The 20,711-nt window shown below is 45.3% G+C and overlaps 1 protein-coding gene across 1 annotated transcript in view; it reads right to left on the reverse strand.

Moving 5' to 3' along the window:
* The window catches only part of Bpifc (BPI fold containing family C), an 81,809-nt gene that overhangs the window by 22,119 nt on the left and 38,979 nt on the right, over positions 1-20,711 (reverse strand). The window contains exons 2-7 of the mRNA XM_026784487.1: positions 12,906-13,029; positions 10,428-10,548; positions 6,865-6,993; positions 5,050-5,205; positions 4,883-4,946; positions 3,107-3,167 (exon numbers count right to left, since the gene is read on the reverse strand). Of these exons, the coding sequence (XP_026640288.1) occupies positions 3,107-3,167; positions 4,883-4,946; positions 5,050-5,205; positions 6,865-6,993; positions 10,428-10,548; positions 12,906-13,029 (655 nt within the window). The remainder of the gene's footprint in view (positions 1-3,106; positions 3,168-4,882; positions 4,947-5,049; positions 5,206-6,864; positions 6,994-10,427; positions 10,549-12,905; positions 13,030-20,711) is intronic.

Below are 20,711 nucleotides of genomic sequence, written 5' to 3' on the forward strand. Positions count from 1 at the left end.
AGCTCTAAATGGGAGGTCTCCTTCAAATCCTCCCTCTTCAGAGCTCAGGGAACCCTGTAGAAGAGAAGGCGCATAGAGTGTAAGAGTCAGAGGGGATGAAAAACACCAGGAGAACAAGGCCCTCTGAATCAACTAAGCAAGACCCATATGAGCTCAGAGACTAAAGCAACAAGCATAGGGCCTACAGGTCTGTACTGGGTCCTCTGCATATGTATTATAACTTCTAGTTTAGTATTTTAGTGGGTCTCCTGAGTGCTAGAACAAGTGGGTCTCTGATTCTTGTGCTTGCTCTTGGGATTATTGCCCTTCTCTTGGGTTTCCTTGTTCAACATCAATATGGTGGGTTTTGCTTCATCTTATTATATTTTGTTTTGTTATTTTTTTTTTTACTGTTATCTCTTAGAAGTCTGTTCTTTACTAACTAGAGACAGAAAGGGAGTAGATCCCGAAGGGAGGGGAAGTGGTGAAGAACCGGGAAGAGTAGAAGGAGGAGAAACCATAATCAAGATATATCATAAGAGAGAAGTATCTATTTCCAATAAAGGGGAAAATGAAATAAAAAATTAACACAAATATCCTTATCAATATTAAACCATAATATCAGATTGGGAGGCTTCCAACTGCAATGTTAGAGATTCTATGTAGTTAGAATTTCATTTTTTAGAGACAATAAGTATGCATCACTATTGTAGGTAAAATAGTTTTGCTTCTCTTGTAGCCCAAGATAGCCTGGGAGTCCCTGTAGCCCAGACTGGCCTGATTCATAATTTACCTTTATTGTCCCTCCGAGTGCTCAGAGAGAATTTATTTAAAAAGAGATGTTATGAGAAAGGAAACACTCACCAAGTTAGAGAGGCCATGAAATTCTTACACATGGTGCTATTAATTGAATGAAACGCTTGTGTTTACATTTTCAGAACAAAGCCAAAGGAAAAGGGAGCCGGGGACACCAGTGAGCAGAGTTCCTGGGAGGAAAGATTTCCGTGTCTGAGGTGGTGTCAGCAGCACTTGGGCTCTGATTTGGTGTGAGATGCTGCTTTGCTGGCTACTCCGTACTCTGTGATCTGAGGACTTCTTTCAGGTTCTAGAGGAAGGTACCCCAGGATCACCAGGTATCTGAAAGGATACCTTCTTTCAGATCCTGTTTGGTTTGTGCCAACGATGGGGATTAGAAGCAGCAGGAGGAGAAGCAGCTTGCTGGGTCAGTAAGAACACAGTGCCATCCTGTGTCACCACGGCCTTCACATTTTTAGAATTTATTTTTACTTATGTGCGCTTGCTTGTCTGTATGTGCACCACAGTGTGCATGTGCCCATGAAGGGCAGAAGAGGGTGTCATAACTCCCAGAACTGGACTTAGAGGTGGCTATGTACCACCAGATGTAGATTCTGAGAATTAAACCTAGGCCTCTGTAAGAACAACCGGCACTCTTAGTTGCTGTGCCGTGTCTCCAGCCCTAACTATAGCTTTAAAAATGTCCTTAAAGTGCCCCCAGTCTACATAGATCCCATCACCCTCTGTGAGGCAATCAGGATGGGGATTCCTAACAGTGAAGGCAGTGAGGTCTGGGGATGAAGACACTAGCCCAAGATACACAACACATGGGGCCCATCCTTCTCTTCTTCCTTCTGATCCACTCGGTTCCTTTCTGTCTGCACCCACTCACCCATCCTCTGTTCATTTCCTTTCATTCTCTCGTCAGTTCAGTATTTACCGACCTGGCAGCCAGGCCCTGTGCCTGATGTTAGAGCAAAGCTCCTGCCCCCAAGGATCTTAAAGTCCAGAGGAGGAGGGGACACACACATGGCCAGGAAATCCTAATCCAATACAGGAAGAACCCCCCCCCCCCCAAGCTGATCTGATGATCCGGCCACACAGTCTTCCGCCGAAACCCCGAGATCCCTCCTGAATACCTCCAAGGCCCACATTTGACCTGCGGGCAATTACCGCTGTCTGCTTACAAGGTATGCATGGAATACAGGGACGTGCCTTCCCTCTCTGTCACTCCACCCGAGGCTAGTTGCAGTCCTTGCTCCTAAGGGTCATTGTTCTACTCTGCTACAGGGTCTCTCCGCTGCCACCTCCCTCTTCCATCCTGTCTGTTATTATCTGGGACACCCAGAGTGACTCAGACTAAGAGATGGGCTTTGCAGTGTTCCAGATCCCTGACAAGTCTAGTCACCCCTCCCCCACCTGCAAACTCAGTTCTCACACTCCTCCCTTCACCAGGCCCTACTAGGGCAGTCTTCAGCCCCTCTGTTGCACTCAGCACACTCCTACCTCAGGACCTTGGAGCACGTGATCTATTGTTCCTGACTGTTCTCCACACACGCTACGATTTGAACGTCCCTCTAAAACTCACACTTAAATTTAGTTATCAATATAACTGGTGTTGGGAGGTGGGGCTTTCATAGGTGACTGGGCCCTGGGACAGTACCCAGTCCATGGCTATCCGAGTGGGTTTGTTACACATTTGGCTTGATATCGTCTCTGTCTCGTGAGAACCCACTTGCCCTCCTGCCACGTTGTGACTCCTCGTGGAAACCATCGCCGGATGTAAGTCCTTAATCTTGGACTTTTCAGCTTCCAAGACCATGAGACAAACACCCTTCTGTTGTTTATAATTCATCCAACTTCTGGTATCCAATCCCAGCCACAGTAAAGGACCCAGACAATCCAGATTGGGAGTACAGGCAGCTTGATTGCTAGAGGAGGAGAAGCTAAGACGTGAAGCGGAGACAGAACGCGGACTGACGTGTGGGCTTGCTACGTATGGAAGGCAGCCCCGGAAGGGGTCAGAGAAGGCGAGGCGGATAACCTGGCCAAGAAGACAGATTTAGTGCCAAACCTTGGATTAGAGCCTGGAAGGCTTTTCTTCCTAGCTCTGCCCACTTATCCCTGAGACTCTCCTCTGCTGCAGTAACAAAGCTGGGTAATGGTCAAGAACTACACGTGCTATGCATAGGGCTTGGCCCATATGGAGTTCCGGGGCTTTAATTGCAGAAGAAGAACAGAGTGACGAATAGGTGCTTCATGGCCTAGAAGAAAAGGCTGGGTAAGGTTTGAAGCTGGAGAGAACTATCTAGAAGACAGTTCCATGACTCACCCTCCAGGGCACTGATGTTGACATTGAGGGCTTCCACTTCATTGATGACCATGGGACAGAGCTGGACCAAAAGAAAATTTTGAGAAATCACGTTGCCATGTTGAAAGGCAAGCCTTCTGCTGAGAAGACATTATCCCTGTTGCCATGACAATGCTCCTCTAAGTTAGCTGATGCTCTTGGCCTGCAGCCTCCGCGGGTGTGGGCAGTGTGTCACTGAGTGCCGCCCGCTGAGCTGCAGAGCAACTGAAACCACACCCAGCTAGCCCGCTGAAAGAGCCTGGCTCTCCTCTCTGGACGTGTCAAGGCCTGCGCTCTGTCCATGGTGTTGGCATCACACCTGGGGAACCTGCTGCAAGAGCGGCCCTGTCTTTGCTGACTGGGTGTCACTGCCTCCCATTGCATCAGCAATGCTAAGTCCTGCCTGGAGTGGCTTCACTTTCACTGGGGCTAATTGGAGAGATCGTGAGATTGGGGATCCACTGAGGACTCTGTTGCCCCCTCTCCCTCTCCTCTCCTTGAGACGGGGGTCTCACGTAGCCCATGTTGACATTTAGATCTTTTATGTAGTCTAAGATGACCTTGAAATTATGATACTTCTGCCTCCACCTTCCAGGTGCTGTGATTATAGGCATGCCTCACCCCATCCAGTTTATGTGGTGCTAGGGAACAAAACCAGGACGTCATGCATACGAGGCAAGATCTTTACCTTGAGACATCCTCAGTCCTGTTTCTACCTTTCCGGAGAGGGTAAAGGCTAGCAAAGTAGACTCTGGAGAGACTCTAACTAATCTAGCTAAGTTACGAACACTGGTGTGTCGGCACATGCTCATCGATGCTCACGCAGCATGGTGGTTTTAGCAGAGGCAAGGCAGTCAAGCCCCCGGAGTTGAAACTATCAGCATTCTGCTTTCACACTCTGACTCCAGTTTTATCATCTGCAGCATGGGAATGGTTGTTATATCTACCTCACCAAGTTGTGAGGAGAAACTGAAATAGTCTAGAGAAGACTGCTTATTAGCTCAGGCTCGGTATTTGGTACGTCTGCTGCTGCCTTTTTTTTTTTTTTTTGAGACAAGATCACATGTGGCCCAGGCTAGCTTCAAACTTGCTGTGTAATTGTACATGGCCTTGAACTTCTGATCCTCCTATCTCTACCTCCCAAGAGCATTCTTTTTTTTTTCTAAAAAATAAATTATTTTATTTACATGGGTGTTTTGCCTGCAAGTATGTCTATATGGGGGATTCAGATGCTGTGAAAGAGGAGTTACAGACAGTTGTGAGCTGCCATGTGGGTGCTGGGAATTGAACCTGAGTCCTCTGGAAGAGCAGTCAGTGTTCTTAACTGCTGAGCCATCTCTCCAGCTCCTTGTTCCCAAGAGCATTCTTAATGTATTTCTTGGGAATACTTGTTACCACCCTCCCCATTCCTCACCTACCCAAATCTTACCTATATTTCAAGGCTCAGTTCCCTAAATAAACATGTCTTCCAGGAAATTTTCCAGTTCCCTGAACCCCTTCAGTTAAGTCTCATTGTTATGTAACCATGCAGTAAACTCAAGACCTGGTTCCGTTGTTTTTTGTTTTGTTTTTGTTTTTTGTTTTCTAAAGTAACCAATATTTGTTTCTTTTGTTCTCAGTAGTTCCTACTTTAGCTGGGTCTTGGATGGTGCTTAGAATACAGTTAGTGCTCAATAAATGTTTATGATAAAAATTATTAAAGTATGATAGGCCCACTGATGTCATTTGACCTTAGTTGTCCAACTTCTGAAGACTCACCATTTCATTCAAATTCCTCAAAATGGGTTTCTCCATGGGCTCAGCAAAGGAGTTATACAGGACACTAGGAAAAACGAAAAAAGGGAGCTTATCAGGGGCCAGGAAACACCAGTGGGGGAACTTCTCTGAGTGGTAGCCTGAGGCTCCACCAGGCTGCTGTCACTCACCTAAGGCCTCCAGAAAATGAGACTCGGGCATGGCTCACTTGGACATAGCAGTCTTGGAGTTCCAGGACTGGATGACCAACGTTATTACGGGCGAGGACGATGATGCCAGTAAAGTAGATTCCAGAGAGAAACAGATCAGCAGCTCCTGAATCTTGGCTGTATGGAGAGAAAGGGAAAGGTTACCCAAATCTGGGCCACACATGGAGATGGGTCTTGCAAGTTCTTTGGGGACAGGGACTTTGCCGTGCTCCCATCAGAGTCTTTAGGACCGACAACAGACTCAGGAGCACTGCTTGTGCCAAATGCATGCTTACTGAACAAATGACGTGGTAAGTGTGGAAACGGACAGTTAACGGACCCTATACACCAGTGCTCTGGTGCTGAAAGTGGCTGAGCAATGGCAGAGCACCATTTACGTACAGGATTCAGTTTGAGAGAGAACACAAGGTAAACATCTGGGATGGGTGAACACGGGGAAGGGATGCTTAGACTATGGCCGTGAGGAAGTGGAGCATGTGTCACTGAAGACTTTGCAAGGGGCCCTCCACAGAATAATTCCCAACACATGCTGCTAAATTATCAAGGAAGCGAGGAAGTATATGAACCTATGTTGATTATGGAGAAACAATCTACAATCTATTAGCTTGGGAAAATGAGACCTAGATAATAAATGGTTGTAGCGTAGCCTTGTGAATGATTAAATGTATTTATTCTGAGGTGCCAACCAAGACAGACCTAACCATTACACTACATCAATGACTTGTCCGTAGAAGTTGGTGTGTTGGTATACCTTGAGTTCAACTTTTCTTTCTCTCTCCTTCCCTTCTTCTTCCTTCTCTTTTTATGTATTTATTCCAACCATGTGCATGGAGGTGCCTAAGAAGAGGACACCAGAGCCCCTGGAACAGGAGTTACAGGCTGTTGTGGGCCACTGTGTGGGTGCTGGGAGCTGAACTTAGGTCCTCTGCGAGAGCAGTCAGTGCTTTTACCCACTGAGCCGTTTCTCAAGCCCAGCTCCTTTCTTTCTATTCTTTTTTCCTTCCTTCCCTTCTTCCTCTGCTTTCTTCCTTTCTTTCTCTACTCTCTCATACATGATCTCATTCTGTAACCCAGACGGTCAAGAGCTTCCTGCAGAGCCCAAGCTGGCCTCCAACTAATGGCGGTCTTCTTCCTCAACGTCTCAAAGGATTTGAATTACAGAAGTTGAACCACCACACCTGCCTTCAACCTTTTACTTTTTTCTTCTGTTTGAGGGCACAGAGACCTTTTGATTGGGGAAGAGTGAGGCTCAAACACCATCCTCCAACTTCCATGTGAGACAGGAAGCTGTTTCCCATCAGTTGAGCTTGCAGGTGGGGAAAATGCACTAAACATCTGGTTTAGATCAGTGGACCTAAAATGTGGAAAATATGGGGAATTTCTCTCCAGATAGCTGGGCCTCTCGTCCTTAGGATTTTTGTTTTTGGAGGGTGATTTTGAGACAGAGTCTCACTGTGTAGTTCTGGCTGTCCTCTGTAGACCAGGCTGGCCTCAACCTCACAGAGATCTTACTGGTTCTGCCTCCCTAGTACTAGAATGAAAGGCATGCGTCACCATGCTGGGATCTTAGGAAGTCTGGGATGCTTGGTTGCTCTGCTTCTATGGGAGGGTGTCTTTCCTCCACCTCCCTTCTAAGCAGGGGTTTCCTGCATCAACTCTCACCTGGTAGCGCTCTTGACAAGGTATGGATACAGAGAGAAAGAAGCCTACACTGAAAACAGCAGCGCATTGTCTGCATTGCCCCCAGAACAGAGTGGATGTCCGTAGGATACTCACAAAAGCGGAGCCCTGACTTCCCAGTTGGCGCTGATGTTGGCAGTGCCGTGGTTGCTCAGTGCTCTGATTCCCACCCCAGGCACAAAGGCCAGTGACGTATTTGGCATCGAAAAGGCGTTGATTTTTATGCTGTAAAAGGAGAAGCGGGAAAGTAAGGGCAACACTTCTGAACTTCCTAAGGAGAGCAAGGTTGGAAGCTGGAGTTGCCTTGAGATTGCAAATTCCTACAGAAGAAGGGTCTTCCAGCTCCCTAGCAGGGTGTCTGGGTATGGCCTCGTCCGTTTTAGCAAGATGCAGTTGAGGAAGGAAGCAATCAAGTTTAAAACTAAGTTTGTAATCAAATGATCTGTTTCTCAATTTTTTTTCTTTTGGTGTGTGTGTGTGTGTGTGTGTATAGTATATGCATGCCTGTGTGTGTGTGTGGTATATGCATGCCTCTGTGTGTGTGTGTGTATGGTATATGCATGCCTCTGTGTGTGTATGTGTGTGTGAGAGTGTGTAATATATGCATGCCTCTGTGTATGTGTGTTATATGCATGCCTATTTTTGTGTGGTATATGCATGCCTCTGTGTGTGTGTGTGCGATATATGCATGCCTATGTGTGTGTTGTGTGTGTGCGGTATATGCATGCCTATTTGTGTGTGTGTGTGTGGTATATGCATTCCTCTCTGTGTGTGTGTGTGTGTGTGTGTGTGTGTGCGCGCGCGCGCGCAGTATATGCATGTGTGTGCACACTGAGGCCAGAGGAGGACTCAGGTGTTCCGTCCTACTGCCTCCATCTTGTTTCCTGGAGACTTGGAGGTAGATTGGTGGCCAGCAAATGTTCCTCCCGTCCCTGGTGCCTACAGGGCTTGGGTTACAGGTCTATAAAGCCCAGCCTGCATTTTACATGGGTGTTTGAGATTTGAATCAGGCCCTTGTGCTTTGGTATCAAGTACTCTTGTTCACTTAGCCATCTCTCCAGCCCTTTGGGCTCCTTTAAAAACAAAAATAGGCCCAATATTGCCATCATGGTTTGTTTGGTTCTTAGACCACTTTCAGCGTTTCTTTAAGGGGATGACATCAGTAATTCTGACGAAGCACCTGCTTTTCAGTCAAAGTACACTGCCAGGCATTTGACACACATTTTAGCTGTATCCCCCACTTCCACTCACTGGGACAACAAACATGCCTTCCTCCTACTGCTGCCAGGTGCCCCTACATGGAGCTGAAAAGAGTTAGCTTCTGTAAGAATCCCTGAGTGGTCGAACGGGTTGTCCCAGGAACCCGTAAAGCAGTGGGCTTGCCTGTATTCCACGGAGATAGAAGATAGATGTGCAATGACAAAGTATTGTGATTTGGGCTATTCCAAACTGCCCAGCCTCTTGGCAACCACTCGACATCACAGCTCAGTTTGGCCCTCCCAGTATCCCTGTAGGCTTCTGGTGTATGTGCAAACTCCAGCCAGAGATGAGAAGATAAGAAAAGCCTATAAGTCATACATCAGCAGTAGAACCAGATCTGAAATCCTCTGCAATCTGACTTCGGACTCCTAGTCACTGGGTCATGCCCCTCCGTGTATTGTACAATGAGTATCTGACCCGGAGCCAAGGTTTGTACTAGTTGTCCAACCTTGAGCAAGGAGCTTTCCGTCTTTCAGTCAACGGCTCAAAAAAGAGTGCTACTCACAGGGAGGTTGGGAAGAGGACATGGAAATGAGGTAATCCCATACATCCTTGCTGTACAGGAGGAAGGCACTGCTCTGGACTGAGACTGGGAAAAGTCTAGAAGAACATACACGCACTAGCTGATGAATGAAGCCGCTGTTTCCCTTCCTAGTCACCAGCTCCCACCTGTCCGCTACTGTACACACCTGAGTCCCACCGTGAAAAGAGAATCGGCAGAGGTTCAGAATTATCAGTGCTTTAGAAAGATGCTCATTTGACACCTATTGTCTAACCCACTCTCCCATCCTCTCCCCGAGCCAGGATCTCTCTATGTAGCTGTGGCTATCCTGGAACTCACTACGTAGACCTGCTCCAGCCTTCTATGTGCCAGGATTAAAGGTGTATGGCACTATGCCTCACTAATCCATTTTTATAACCGTTACAGAATACACCAAAGTCCTGCTCTAGGCTGTTTCCATCATATAAACAATGCTGCAGAGAAAACCCTACTACACATAAATTGTGGACTATATTTTCCCAGGGAGGATCCTGAGGAGTAGAAGTCCTGGGCCAAAGACTAACATACTGTGATGGTTAATGTTGATTTTTCAATTTGATATGATCTAGACTCACTTGGGAGGCAAACCTCTGGACATGTCTCTTAGAAAGTTTCTAGAGTAGGCTAACTGAGGTGGGAAAAATCTCTCAGTGTGGATTGATATGTCTTCTCCCAGCCAATCAGCAATGCTGAACTTTTGTTTGCATTTCCTTGTTGGTCTTTTGTGTATCAGTTTTACCCTTGAATGTGACACACAGCTGAGGTTGATCTTGAACTCCTGATCCTCCTGCCTCCACCTCCCAAGTGCTAGAAGTACAGGCGTGTACCACCGCACCCGGCTTATGCAGATCAGGAATTATAAGCATGCAGCACCATAGTCGGCTAAGAGTCAGCGTTTTGAATGGAAACGAAGTAAAATAAAGTAAATAAAAATGTAGTTTCTCTGTTATACAAGTCACATTTTAAATGCTCGGTGCCCATGAATGATTTGGATAGCACAGGATTAAAATTATATTGATCTATCTACTCATGCCAGCAACACATGAGAATGCCATTTCTTCCGTTCTCCAGCACTTATTATATAGCTTTCCCTGTACTTTTCTGCTGTGTCATCACCACTGTAGGTAAATGATTATCTTTGGAAATATATATATGCCCGTCTCTCCCACAGACTATCAAGGGAGAGGACTTATATTCACTAGAACATTCCTTGTGTCTAGAACAAAGCCCTGAGTGAGGCAGCTGCTCAATAAACACATGCTGACCAGCTGGCTTTCTGCAGGTGAGGAGATTTGCGAGGAACGTTCCCTGTGCCAACTCCCTTGCAACAAAAATACCTGTGGGTTTTATAAGGGGTTGTCATTAAATCAGGGGGATTATTACTGCAAAGGGTTAGAGCAATAGACAGCTGGGAAAGTATTGGGGAAAATGATGAAACATAACAGCTCCTTAGGAAGCGGCTTCTTCTTTCCCCTTTAAGATTGATCTCCAGTTTGGTAAACACATCCTCTCCCTCCTTTGGGGATCTTACTGGATCCCAATTGCTGTCCGAATATCCATTTCCTCTTCCCTAAATATCCCTGGACATGCGACCAAGATCTGTTCATTGTTGTGTAGATGGCATGTGGTTAAATGTTAAAGCCTCAAGCAAAACCTCAAGAATGAGAAAATTAACCAAGCTTCTACACCAGATGGTTGGAACCATAGACGCTGTCTTGGGCCTTGAGGCAAACTGGCGAACAGAAGTCAGAACTCAGATGGCAAAGCAGAAAAAAGATAAAGAAGTTAGGGCTGCGAAAGTTTTCTCCACTGGTTTTGAGCCCTTGTGATATAAGACAATGCACTATATATCCCTTACTTTGAAAAGTTGTACTTTACGTAGTCAATCTTCAGAAACTCAAGAGATTCAGAGCCTTTCAAATCTGGGATGACAATTTCCTTCGCCATTTCTTCCATTATCTTCATCCCAACCTGAACACCTGTGAGGAAAACAGGACGTGTTCCTTTACACAAGGAAGATGACGGTGATGTAATATCTCTAACCCTACAGACGCCAGCATTGAGTAAGACCTGGTGCTGAGGTAAGAGAACAGCCTCCCGACAAAGGGGGGCATTGTCTCTGCTTCGCATCCGGAAACTCTGCTCCTCAGAGAGGTGAAGGACCTTGCCTGAGACCACAGGCTAACTTGAGGAGAAGTTTTCATTACATGGCCAGGACTGGGATGGACACAATAGAAGATATCCTTCAAAGGATGCTACAGTTGTTAGGGACTGTGAACCCCCAGACCCTGAATTTCCTGTGACCCCCTGCCTGCCTCAGTAAACAACTCGCTTTCCTGTGCTTGCAGCTGCTCTGAGCACGAGACCCTCAGGAGTTCATAATGGCAGGAGAGTGGTTTCTGGTGGGCTTGCAGCTGAGAGTTAGGGCATGGCCATTAGTCAAGAAGACCCTATATAAGCTGCCCTGGACACAATAAAGTGAGCATTCTTGGGGCATTCTTGGCTCTCTCTCTGTCTCTGTCTGTCTCTGTGTGTATGTGTGTTTCAATTTCCAGGCCCTTGCCCAACTCGCAAACTGTACCATAGCGATTCCGCATAGAGCAGGCTTTGTGCTACAAGTTGTCCCCAGGCACGTCTTTCAGATGCGAAAGATTATTTTTCGTCTAGGAAAGTGTGGGTCCTGGAGATCTATGAACCAAATTCTGAGCCGTGTGGCTCCAGAATCTAGGCTATGGCCAATTTCACAAAGTTATTTCCATTCTTCTTTCTTTGCAGATTATTTGAACTCAGATGTTTCGTGAAGGGATCCTGAGTCTTAGGGAACTACCGAACCATTGAAATTCTAATAAGAGACACTGAGTGGTTGTGTGGGTATAGCGTTCCATTTGTCGTTGGAAAGGAGCCACATCAGATTCTCCGCAGGACCCCAAACTCAGAAGAGGTGACTGATTACTACTTCTGATCTGTCCAGGAACAACTCATTCATTTCTTTGTCTGGAAGCTTCCCAGTACACATTTTTCTTAGCTTGTGTGTATGTGTGGGGAATATCTTGATAAAGGTAACTTCCAGGACTGGCTAAATGGCTTAGGAGGTAAAGAGGCTTGCTGCCAAACCTGTTGATATGAGTTGGATTCCCAGAGTCTGCACGGTGGAAGGAGTGAACAAGTTGTCTTCTGGCCATCTCATGGGCACTTATGGCACAAGTACCGACATGCACACACACACACACACACACACACACACACACACACACACACACACACACAAATAATAAATGTAATAAAAATATTAAAGTATAGGAATGCGACCTTGTCTTGTTTCCTCACTTCGTGTTCAAGTTCATTTCAGCGGTTCCATCCCCTCTGGAGAGGAGGAGCCGACCGTAACCTATAAAATGCTGCAGATACTGTTGTCATCTAGACAGAGCATGAAGGGATTGACGGTAACAACCAAAGGCCACATTAGGCTTAGGCTTGAGCCCTGACCCTGTCACTCACTGCTAGCTTGTGTGACTCAGCGTCAGCATCATTCCGTTTCCTCGTCTGTGACATGGGAATGACAGTGGTCAGGAAGGGATCTCTTCACACATAGGAAGAGGATGGTCACTAATATTTTCTAGGCATTTCGTTTCACTAGGCCCTGTTCTCAGGGCTTCAGACATGTTAATTCACTCAGTTCCTACGATGGCCGAGAGGTGGGTACCACTATTGCTTGCTCCTCTTTGATATATACCCAGCAGATGCTATTAATAATGAGCCCAGAAAAATCATGCTCTATAAAAATATGGAGGTGTATAACTGGTAAGGTTAAACTAATAAGAGTTTGTATGGTGTGCCTGTATGTGTCAAGACCGTCCCCACAATAGATTTTGTATATGATTTAGAGGATCGTAGATTTCCTCCCTTTGTGAGACAGGGTCTCAGTGTGTATCCCAGGTTGGCCTAGAAGTTACTATGTAGACCAGGCTGTCCTCAGAGCCACAGAGATCCTTCCTCTGTATCTGGAGTGCTAGGATTAAAGGCATGGGTCACGATACTCTTTCTAATGTATTTTTATTTGGAGCCCTGATATTGTGGTGGGGGTGGGAAGAAGAGAGAGAGAGAGAGAGAGAGAGAGAGAGAGAGAGAGAGAGAGAGAGAGAGAGAGCAGGTGTGTGTTTGAATATACCTTCCACCAGGGTATCTATTTTGTGGGTAACACTTTCTTCCCAGGGGTCTGGTACAGCTTCATAGGGGGTTAGATTTTCATCTCAGACCCAGTTCACAAACTGCTGGTTTGGAACGTGGGCTGCATCTAGAGCACTTATGGCCTGACTTCTGAATGTATCCAACTCACCATAGTCTAGTGCACGCTGGGTGATCCTTGCCTTGATTCCAGGATTAGCAGTCTGGGAGGAGGAGACGAAGAGATTCCACAGGAGGAAGCATGCCCAGAGGACTGGGACCTGCTTTGTTCGCATCTGCAGTGAATCAACAGTTAAGAGTTCCTTTTACGTCATCATTGGCCAGCGCCACCCAGTGTTTCTAGGCTTTCTTATTTTCATTGCTTAACTTCTCCAACTGTACCTATCCGTTGATGCCTTCACCCATTTATAGATCAACCTATGTATCCATCCATGTTCTGTATTAAACATAGCAAAAATATGTTGTAGATGTAGAGATGACCTGGGTATCACCTCTCATCTCTGTTTCTCACAGACTAGAGGGTGAGCTGGATGTTTGTATGAACACACACACACGTTTATAACACAATGCAATAAAATAGCCTTGGTAGGCATATACCCTGGAAGGGATCCTGTGTGGGATAAGGTGTGGAACAAATACATTTTAGAACTAACTTATAAGTCATGTAGCTTTATGGCCATGAAACAATCTTTCATCTGCTCAAAGACTACTGGTAGCTCCCCTTTATCTGCAGGACTGGATGTAAGCACTTAGCATGGCAGTCAAGATCTCATTTAAACCAGGCATGGTTGCGCACACCTGCAACCCCACCATTTAGGAGGCTGAAGCTGTAAGATCAGGCGTTCAAGGCCAGCCTTGGCAACTTAATGAGTTCTTGAGACTCTGTCTCAAAACAAATTAAAACGTCAAAACAAGCAAACAAAAATCTTCTTTCATTGTTTCTGTTTTTCTCAGCTGCTGTACCCCGTCTTCAAGGTTGGTGTTCCAAATAGGCTACTCAGAACCATCAGCTTTCTATTCACTGGTTTATTAGTCCTCACACACCTATGACCCTTTGTCAATTCTCCCAGTGTGTGTGTGTGTGTGTGTGTGTGTGTGTGCGCGCGCGTGCGCGCGCGTGTGTAATCTCCTATTCCCATTCCTGCATTCAGTCACCCATCCATAGACTACTGGGTGAATTCATTCTCCCGGGTCAGCGCCTCTTTCCTCTGTGACAATTCCTCTTCTCTGTCATTTCACGCAAGCATGGTTCACCACACCTCCCTGCCACACTTTCATAATGAATGTGTCTTAGTCAAGGTTTCTTTCTCTGTGATAAAACGTCATAATTAGCCCTGTTCCTCCAGACCCAATCCACAGGGTCATCCCTAGCACTGCTGTGGGACAATGGTCTGTACCCTGTCACTTGTATTTTAATAAAATGCTGACTGGCCAGTAGCCAGGCAGGAAGTAAAGGCAGGGCAATGAGAACGGGAGAATTATGGGAAGAGGAAGGATGAAGTCTGCACTCATCACCCAGATGCAGAGGAAGCAACATGAGAACTCCTCACTGAAAAAGGTACCAAGCCACACGGCTAACATAGACAAGAATTATGGGATAAATATAAGTTATAACAGTTAATAAGAAGCCTGAGCCAATAGGCCAACCAGTTTATGATTAATGTAGACCTCTATATGTTTCTTTGAGACTGAATGGCTGCGGGACCAGGCGAGAATAATGCTGCATAGAACACCAGTGGCAACCTCCCCTCCCCCATCCCCACACTTTCTATGGATCCCACACACACACACACCCCATGCCTCCCTCCTCCCACCCCATTGTTGCTGTGTCCCAGTGCCCAACGTGGGTTGACACTCCCTTCTCAACCACAGGCCACCTGAGATCAAGGGGTTACAAGTTGGAAAGGAAAAAGTCAAAGTATCATTATTTGCAGATGATATAATAGTATACATAAGTGACCCCAAAAATTCTACCAAGGAACTCCCTCAGCTGATAAATACTTTCAGCAAAGTGGATGGATAGAAAACTAATTCACAAATATCAGTACCCCTCATATATACAAATAACAGACTGATATAGAAATCATGGAAACAATACCTTTCACAATGAACTCAAATATTATAAAACATCTTGGGGTAACTCTAACCAAACAAGTGAAAGACCTGTATGACAAGAACTTCAAGTCATTAATGAAGGAAATTGAAGAGGATATCAGAAGATGAAAAGATCTCCCATGCTCATGGATCAGTTGAATTAACATTGCAGAAATGGCAAACCCTACCAAAAATAACCTACAGATTTAGTGCCCAGCACAATTCTTTACAGACTTTGAAAGGACAATGCTCAACTTTAAATTGAAGAACAAAAAACCCAAAATAGCAAAATGATCCTAAACAACTAAAGAAATGCTGGAGGTCTCACCATCCCTTATTTCAAGCTCTACTACTGAACTATAGTAATAAAAACTGCATGATATTGGCATAAAAGCAGAAACTTTGACCAATGAAAGTGAATTGAAGACCCAGACACAAATCCATATATGAACATCAGATTTTTTTTTATAAAGAAGTCATAAATATACACTGGGAAAAAAAGACAACATCTTTAACAAAAGGTGCTGGTCAAGCTGCATATTTGCATGTAGAAGTAGGCAAATGATCCATATTTATCACCCCACACAAAACTTAAGTCCACGTTGATCAAAGACTTCAATATGAAACCAGATACCCTGTCCCTGATGGAAGAGAAAGTAGGGAATAGCCTTGAATGTATTGGCACAAGAGACAATTTACTGAACAGAATATCGATAGCTCAGGCACTAAGAGTAACAATTAATTAATGGGACCTCGTGAAACTGAGAAGCTTCTGTAAGGCAAGGGACACCATCAATAGGACAAAATGACAGCCTACAGAAAGGGAAAAGATTTTTATTATCTCCACATCTGAAAGAGGATTGATCTCCAGAATACACAAAGAACTCAAGAAATTAGACATCAAAAAACCACATAATCCAATCAAAACATGGGATGCAGAGCTAAAAAGAGAATTTTCAATAGAGGAATCTCAAACAGCTGATAACACTTAGTCAACATCCTAGCCACCAGGGAAATGCAAATCAAAACTGCTTTGAGATTCCATCTTATACCTGTCAGAATGGCTAAGATCAATAACACAAGTGACAGCTTGTGTTGGAGAGGATATGGAACAAGGGGAACACTTCTGCATTGCTGGTGGGAGTGCAAACTTGTACAGACACTATGGAAAACAATATGACAATTCTTCAGAAAATTTGGAATCAATCTACCTCATGATCCAACTATACCACTTTTGGCTATATATCCAAAAGATGCCCAGTCTTACCACAAGGACACTTGCTCAACTATGTTTATTACAGTTCTATTCATAATTGTCATAAACTGGAAACAACCTAGGAGTCCTCCAACAGAAGAAAGGATAAAGAAAATGTCGCACATTTTAGGTATGACTCAGCTATTTAAAAGAATGACATCATGAAATTTTTAGGCAACTAGGTAGAACTAGAAAAAATGGTCCTGAGTGAGGTAACCCACACTCAAAAGACAAATATGGTATGTACTCACTTATAATTTGATATTAGCCGTTAAACAAATCATAGTCAAGTTACAATCCACAAACCCAGAAAAAATTAAGTAAAGAGGAAGGCTATAGGGGGTATTCATGAATCTCCCTGGGAAGGGGAAATAGAATAGAATTTATGGGTGGACTGAGGGCAGGTGCAGATAGAAGCAGGAGGACTCAGGTGGGGAGATGGGATGGAGGGAGAGAGTTCGGGGAGACGGCAGGAATTGGGGGGGGGCATTTGGGAGTGATGTGGAAACCTAGTACAGTGGAAACTCCCTGGAATCTATGAGGGTAACCCTAGTAAGGACTCTTAGCAATGGATGATAAGAAGTCTGAACTGGCCATCTTTTGCGGTTATAAAAGCCTTCCAATGGTGCGACGAGGTTGGACTTGGTTGAGTTGTTGGCCAAAGGAATCCCATGGAGACCCCCAAACAATCCAGGCTGGTGCCTGGACAGAAGGTCTTTCTCTGAAAACTGAAAACAGGGCCCCAGTTTCTGAGGACAGCATCCACACAACTCATTGGATGTAGAAAAGGTTGCAAATGTTTCTTAACTTCTACATCAGTTATGAGACCTCATATGGAGTTGTAACCCTTAGTTTAAGAAGCTATAACCTAATCAATATTTAGTTACTGATTTACTGCTGTTGTTGTCTTCTTCTTACTGGACATTTTTTTGGCTTCACAAGGAATGACTTTGTCATGCCAGCACTTCTGATAGCAACTGACGCAGGGCAGGCAGTGCATAAATATTGAATGATCGATTGGATGAATGATTCATTGTCTCCTTCACAGGCTATGAATTGGGTCACATATTCTTTACAGGTTCCTACTTAACTCGGGACAGTCCTGAGACCTTGGTATGTGATACGCATGGCCCTGCATTGCGATTGCCTCTTTGCTTCTCTGTCCCTTCATCAAGGGGGTGTTTTACTTCTGAAACTTCAGAGTCTAGCACAAGGCTTAGCTCAACGTAGACGTCCAGAAATACCTTGTTGAGACAAACATACTCTCCAAGGAAAGAAAACATTGTACTCATTGCTATGTCACCTATGTTTGGGATGTAGAAGTAACTAATTGTTTGCTTGTTGAATTAATGCCACCCCGTTTTCCTCGTGGCTGAATCACAGATGCCAATCACAGCAGTGGTGTAGACTTATTTCAATGACAGCCAAATTAATACACACACCACACACACTCTGACTCTTGTTTGGGGTGCTTACAATCTGAATTCACAAAACCACATGAATTTAAAACAAATCCAGTAAGGTTACTTTATGGAGTTGGTCAAGATGGAGGCATGTGTGAGAGCCCTGTGCTCAGACAGAAGGAAGGACCTGGCCAGATAAGGGTTAGACCTTGGGAGTACTCTGAGTGAAGAGAAAGAGGTGGGGGTGCTTGGTTAATGGAGCTGAAAGTCTGGTTGGTGGTTTGTAGGTTTAGCGGTGAGATTGTGGACCTGGGGTGATGCAGGCAAGTCATCCCGGGAATAGCTTGTACAGGACAGAATAGGGTGATTAGGGACTGAGGGCCCCCAAAAACAGTGTGATAGGGAAGGAGGGGCCCCCAAGGCTGTTGCGACTCTTTCTTGGGCCTTTGGGTAAAAAGCAAAAAGATGTCCCTGGTTGGAACCATGTGGTGTTAGTGGAGAGCATATTAGAAAAATAGAATAATAACGTATGGTTTGGGGGGAGTGAGGGCTACCTCACCTTTCCTTTGAGCTAGTGATTTTTCTCTAGTGCATAAACCACCAAACCCACATAGCGGGTCTGTGCTTGGATTGGAATTTCCTGGAGGGCCATGAGGGTTGGGAAATGACTCTTGACTTACTGCCTAAGTCCATCTTCAGGTGTAAACCTACCCAGTTTGGCCAATCTGCTTGCATCTCTCACCCAGTTTCCCAGGAGCCTCCTCTGTGCATCTAACATCCAACCACAGCGGACCCCTCAGTCCCTAAACATGTGGATAATGTCCATCTAACACCACTGCTCATGCTGTTCTTTATCTAGGCTGCTGAAACCTTATGTTCCCTAGAGGTCTGCTCTGTTTTATTATTTTTGCTTGTTTGGATACGTATTTGCAGTGTGTATGAAGGTGAGTGTGCATTGCCACAGGTGTGGGTGTGTGTATGTGTGTACTTGTATGTACAGGGCTGAAGTGATATCAAGTGTGTTCTTCTCCACTTTATTTACTTACCATGTTCAGCTCGCCCAGACAGGGAATCCTGTCTCTCAAATGTCGGGATTACAGGTAGCCACTGCACCTGCCCAGCTTGCTTTCTTTCTTTCTTTCTTTCTTTCTTTCTTTCTTTCTTTCTTTCTTTCTTTCTTTCTTTCTTTCTTTCTTTCTTTCTTTCTTTCTTTCTTTTATAACATTAGTGTGTGTGTGTGTGTGTGTGTGTGTGTGTGAGAGAGAGAGAGAGAGAGAGAGAGAGAGAGAGAGAGAGAGAGAGAGAGAGAGAGAGAGAGAGAGAGAGGAGAACAGTTTATTGGATTGGAGTTGATTTTCCTTCCATCGTGTGCGTTCTGGGGATTGAACTCAGGTCCTCAGGTTTGGGAGCAAGTGCCTTTATTCACTGAGTCACCTCACCATCCCCCACCTAGTCTTTTCATATACTTGAGGGATCCGAACTCTGGCCCTCACGCTCATTGTGCTTTATTTACTGAGCCATCTTCTCAACCCCCTGAAGGTCCAAGTTGAACATGTCCTTTTTGAAGCCATTTCTGACTTCCTTAAGCTAAATCTCATTCCTTGGTGAACTATAGATGAGAAAGTATATTTATTTATGTGCCTATGCTTACTTTCTTGAAAAGCGTCTGCCTCTCTCACCAGAATGCAAGCACATAGTTCAAACGCTCCAGACCTGGGACACAGTGGTTGATTGATAAGTGTGGGAGAATGGATCAAATGAGTGAATAAAGGAGGTGATAGCTCTCATCTCACTCTGGATTGTAACAGTCCATGACAGAGATGAGTATCCTAGCATTATAAATCAATAGAGTACAGACACCCATCAGATGTTGGGTGCAGTCTTGCAACAGGGGCCAGGAGATTGGGTCTGGGTCACAGGGAAGATGGGACAATTTGGAATAGTGACACTGTCAGGGCACAGAGTGGTGGTTCTATTAGACTCTGAGACTTTTTGGTGTTTTACACTGGTATGGCCTTGTGAATCTAGTTTATGTTGCAGTCCTGCATAGCTGGTTTTGATTCTGCAGAGCGATCCTTAGAAGGGGCAGGGTTGAGACTGAGAGGAGATGGTGATGAGGATGAAAGGGAGAGCCAGCTGATGGGAAGGCACTCAGTAGGAGAGGAAGACCTCTGGTCAAGCAAGGGGTTATCTGATGGTCTGAGGGAATGTGAGGAGGGATAAACGGGTGCCAAGCTTTCATATAGTGGGGAGCAGGGGACATTAACAGCATCCTCTACTCAGGATGTAGGCAGACCCAGTGACTCTCTGATCTTCCAGGCCTTTCTGATCCTGCAATTGTCCTGGTGGTTGGGTGGCCAAGGGATCCTGGAGATCTGGGAGCATGGAGCATTGGGCACAATGTTTGCTATGCAAACACAAGGACCTGAGCTTGGATGCGTAGCTCCCCCATGAAAGTCAAGTGTGGCAGTGTACATCTGTACTCCCAGTGCTTACGAGGAGATGTTGGGTGTACAGTAGAAGCAGGAGGATCCAAGTGTAGCTGAAATGTGAACTCCAGATCAGTGAGAGACTCTACCCAAAAAATTAGGTGGAGAGAGGTAGGAAATACCCAACCTGTTACCTCCAAAAGATAGCAACACAAGGGTGAGAGAGCACACCCATACATATACACAGCATAGCGCATGCATGCATACACACACACACACACACACACACACACACACACACACACGCGCGCGCGCACGGGAGAGAGAGGGGATGGAGAGGGAGAGAGATTGGTTGATTGATCAATTGATTGATTGATTCTGGAGTGGAGATCATCCCCAGAGGGATGGGACGATGAGAGTGTAAAGGATGCTCAAGACCTCAGGTTGGTAGCCATTTACCAACTGGTACAGGATATTTCCATGTCTTACCAGTTGGAGGGGTCATATTGCTGGTGATCACATTAATATCACTGAAGGCCAAGACTAAAGCGGAAATATCAGTCTGAAATGGGCACCAGTGGGATTTTTGTCAAAGAGCAAATAATTTTTCATAGCAGTGAGAAGCCATAAGAGCCTAAACCAACTTGACTGTATGAAAAGGAGGGAACAGGACCTCAGTAAGATTTTACTTAGATAAGAGAGGCTCTAGAAAAGATTGGAACAAAAGAATAAACAAGCTATGCATACATACACACACACACACACACACACACACA

The sequence above is a fragment of the Microtus ochrogaster genome, chromosome 24, assembly GCF_000317375.1.
Source record: "Microtus ochrogaster isolate Prairie Vole_2 chromosome 24, MicOch1.0, whole genome shotgun sequence".
Taxonomy (NCBI): Eukaryota; Metazoa; Chordata; class Mammalia; order Rodentia; family Cricetidae; genus Microtus; species Microtus ochrogaster.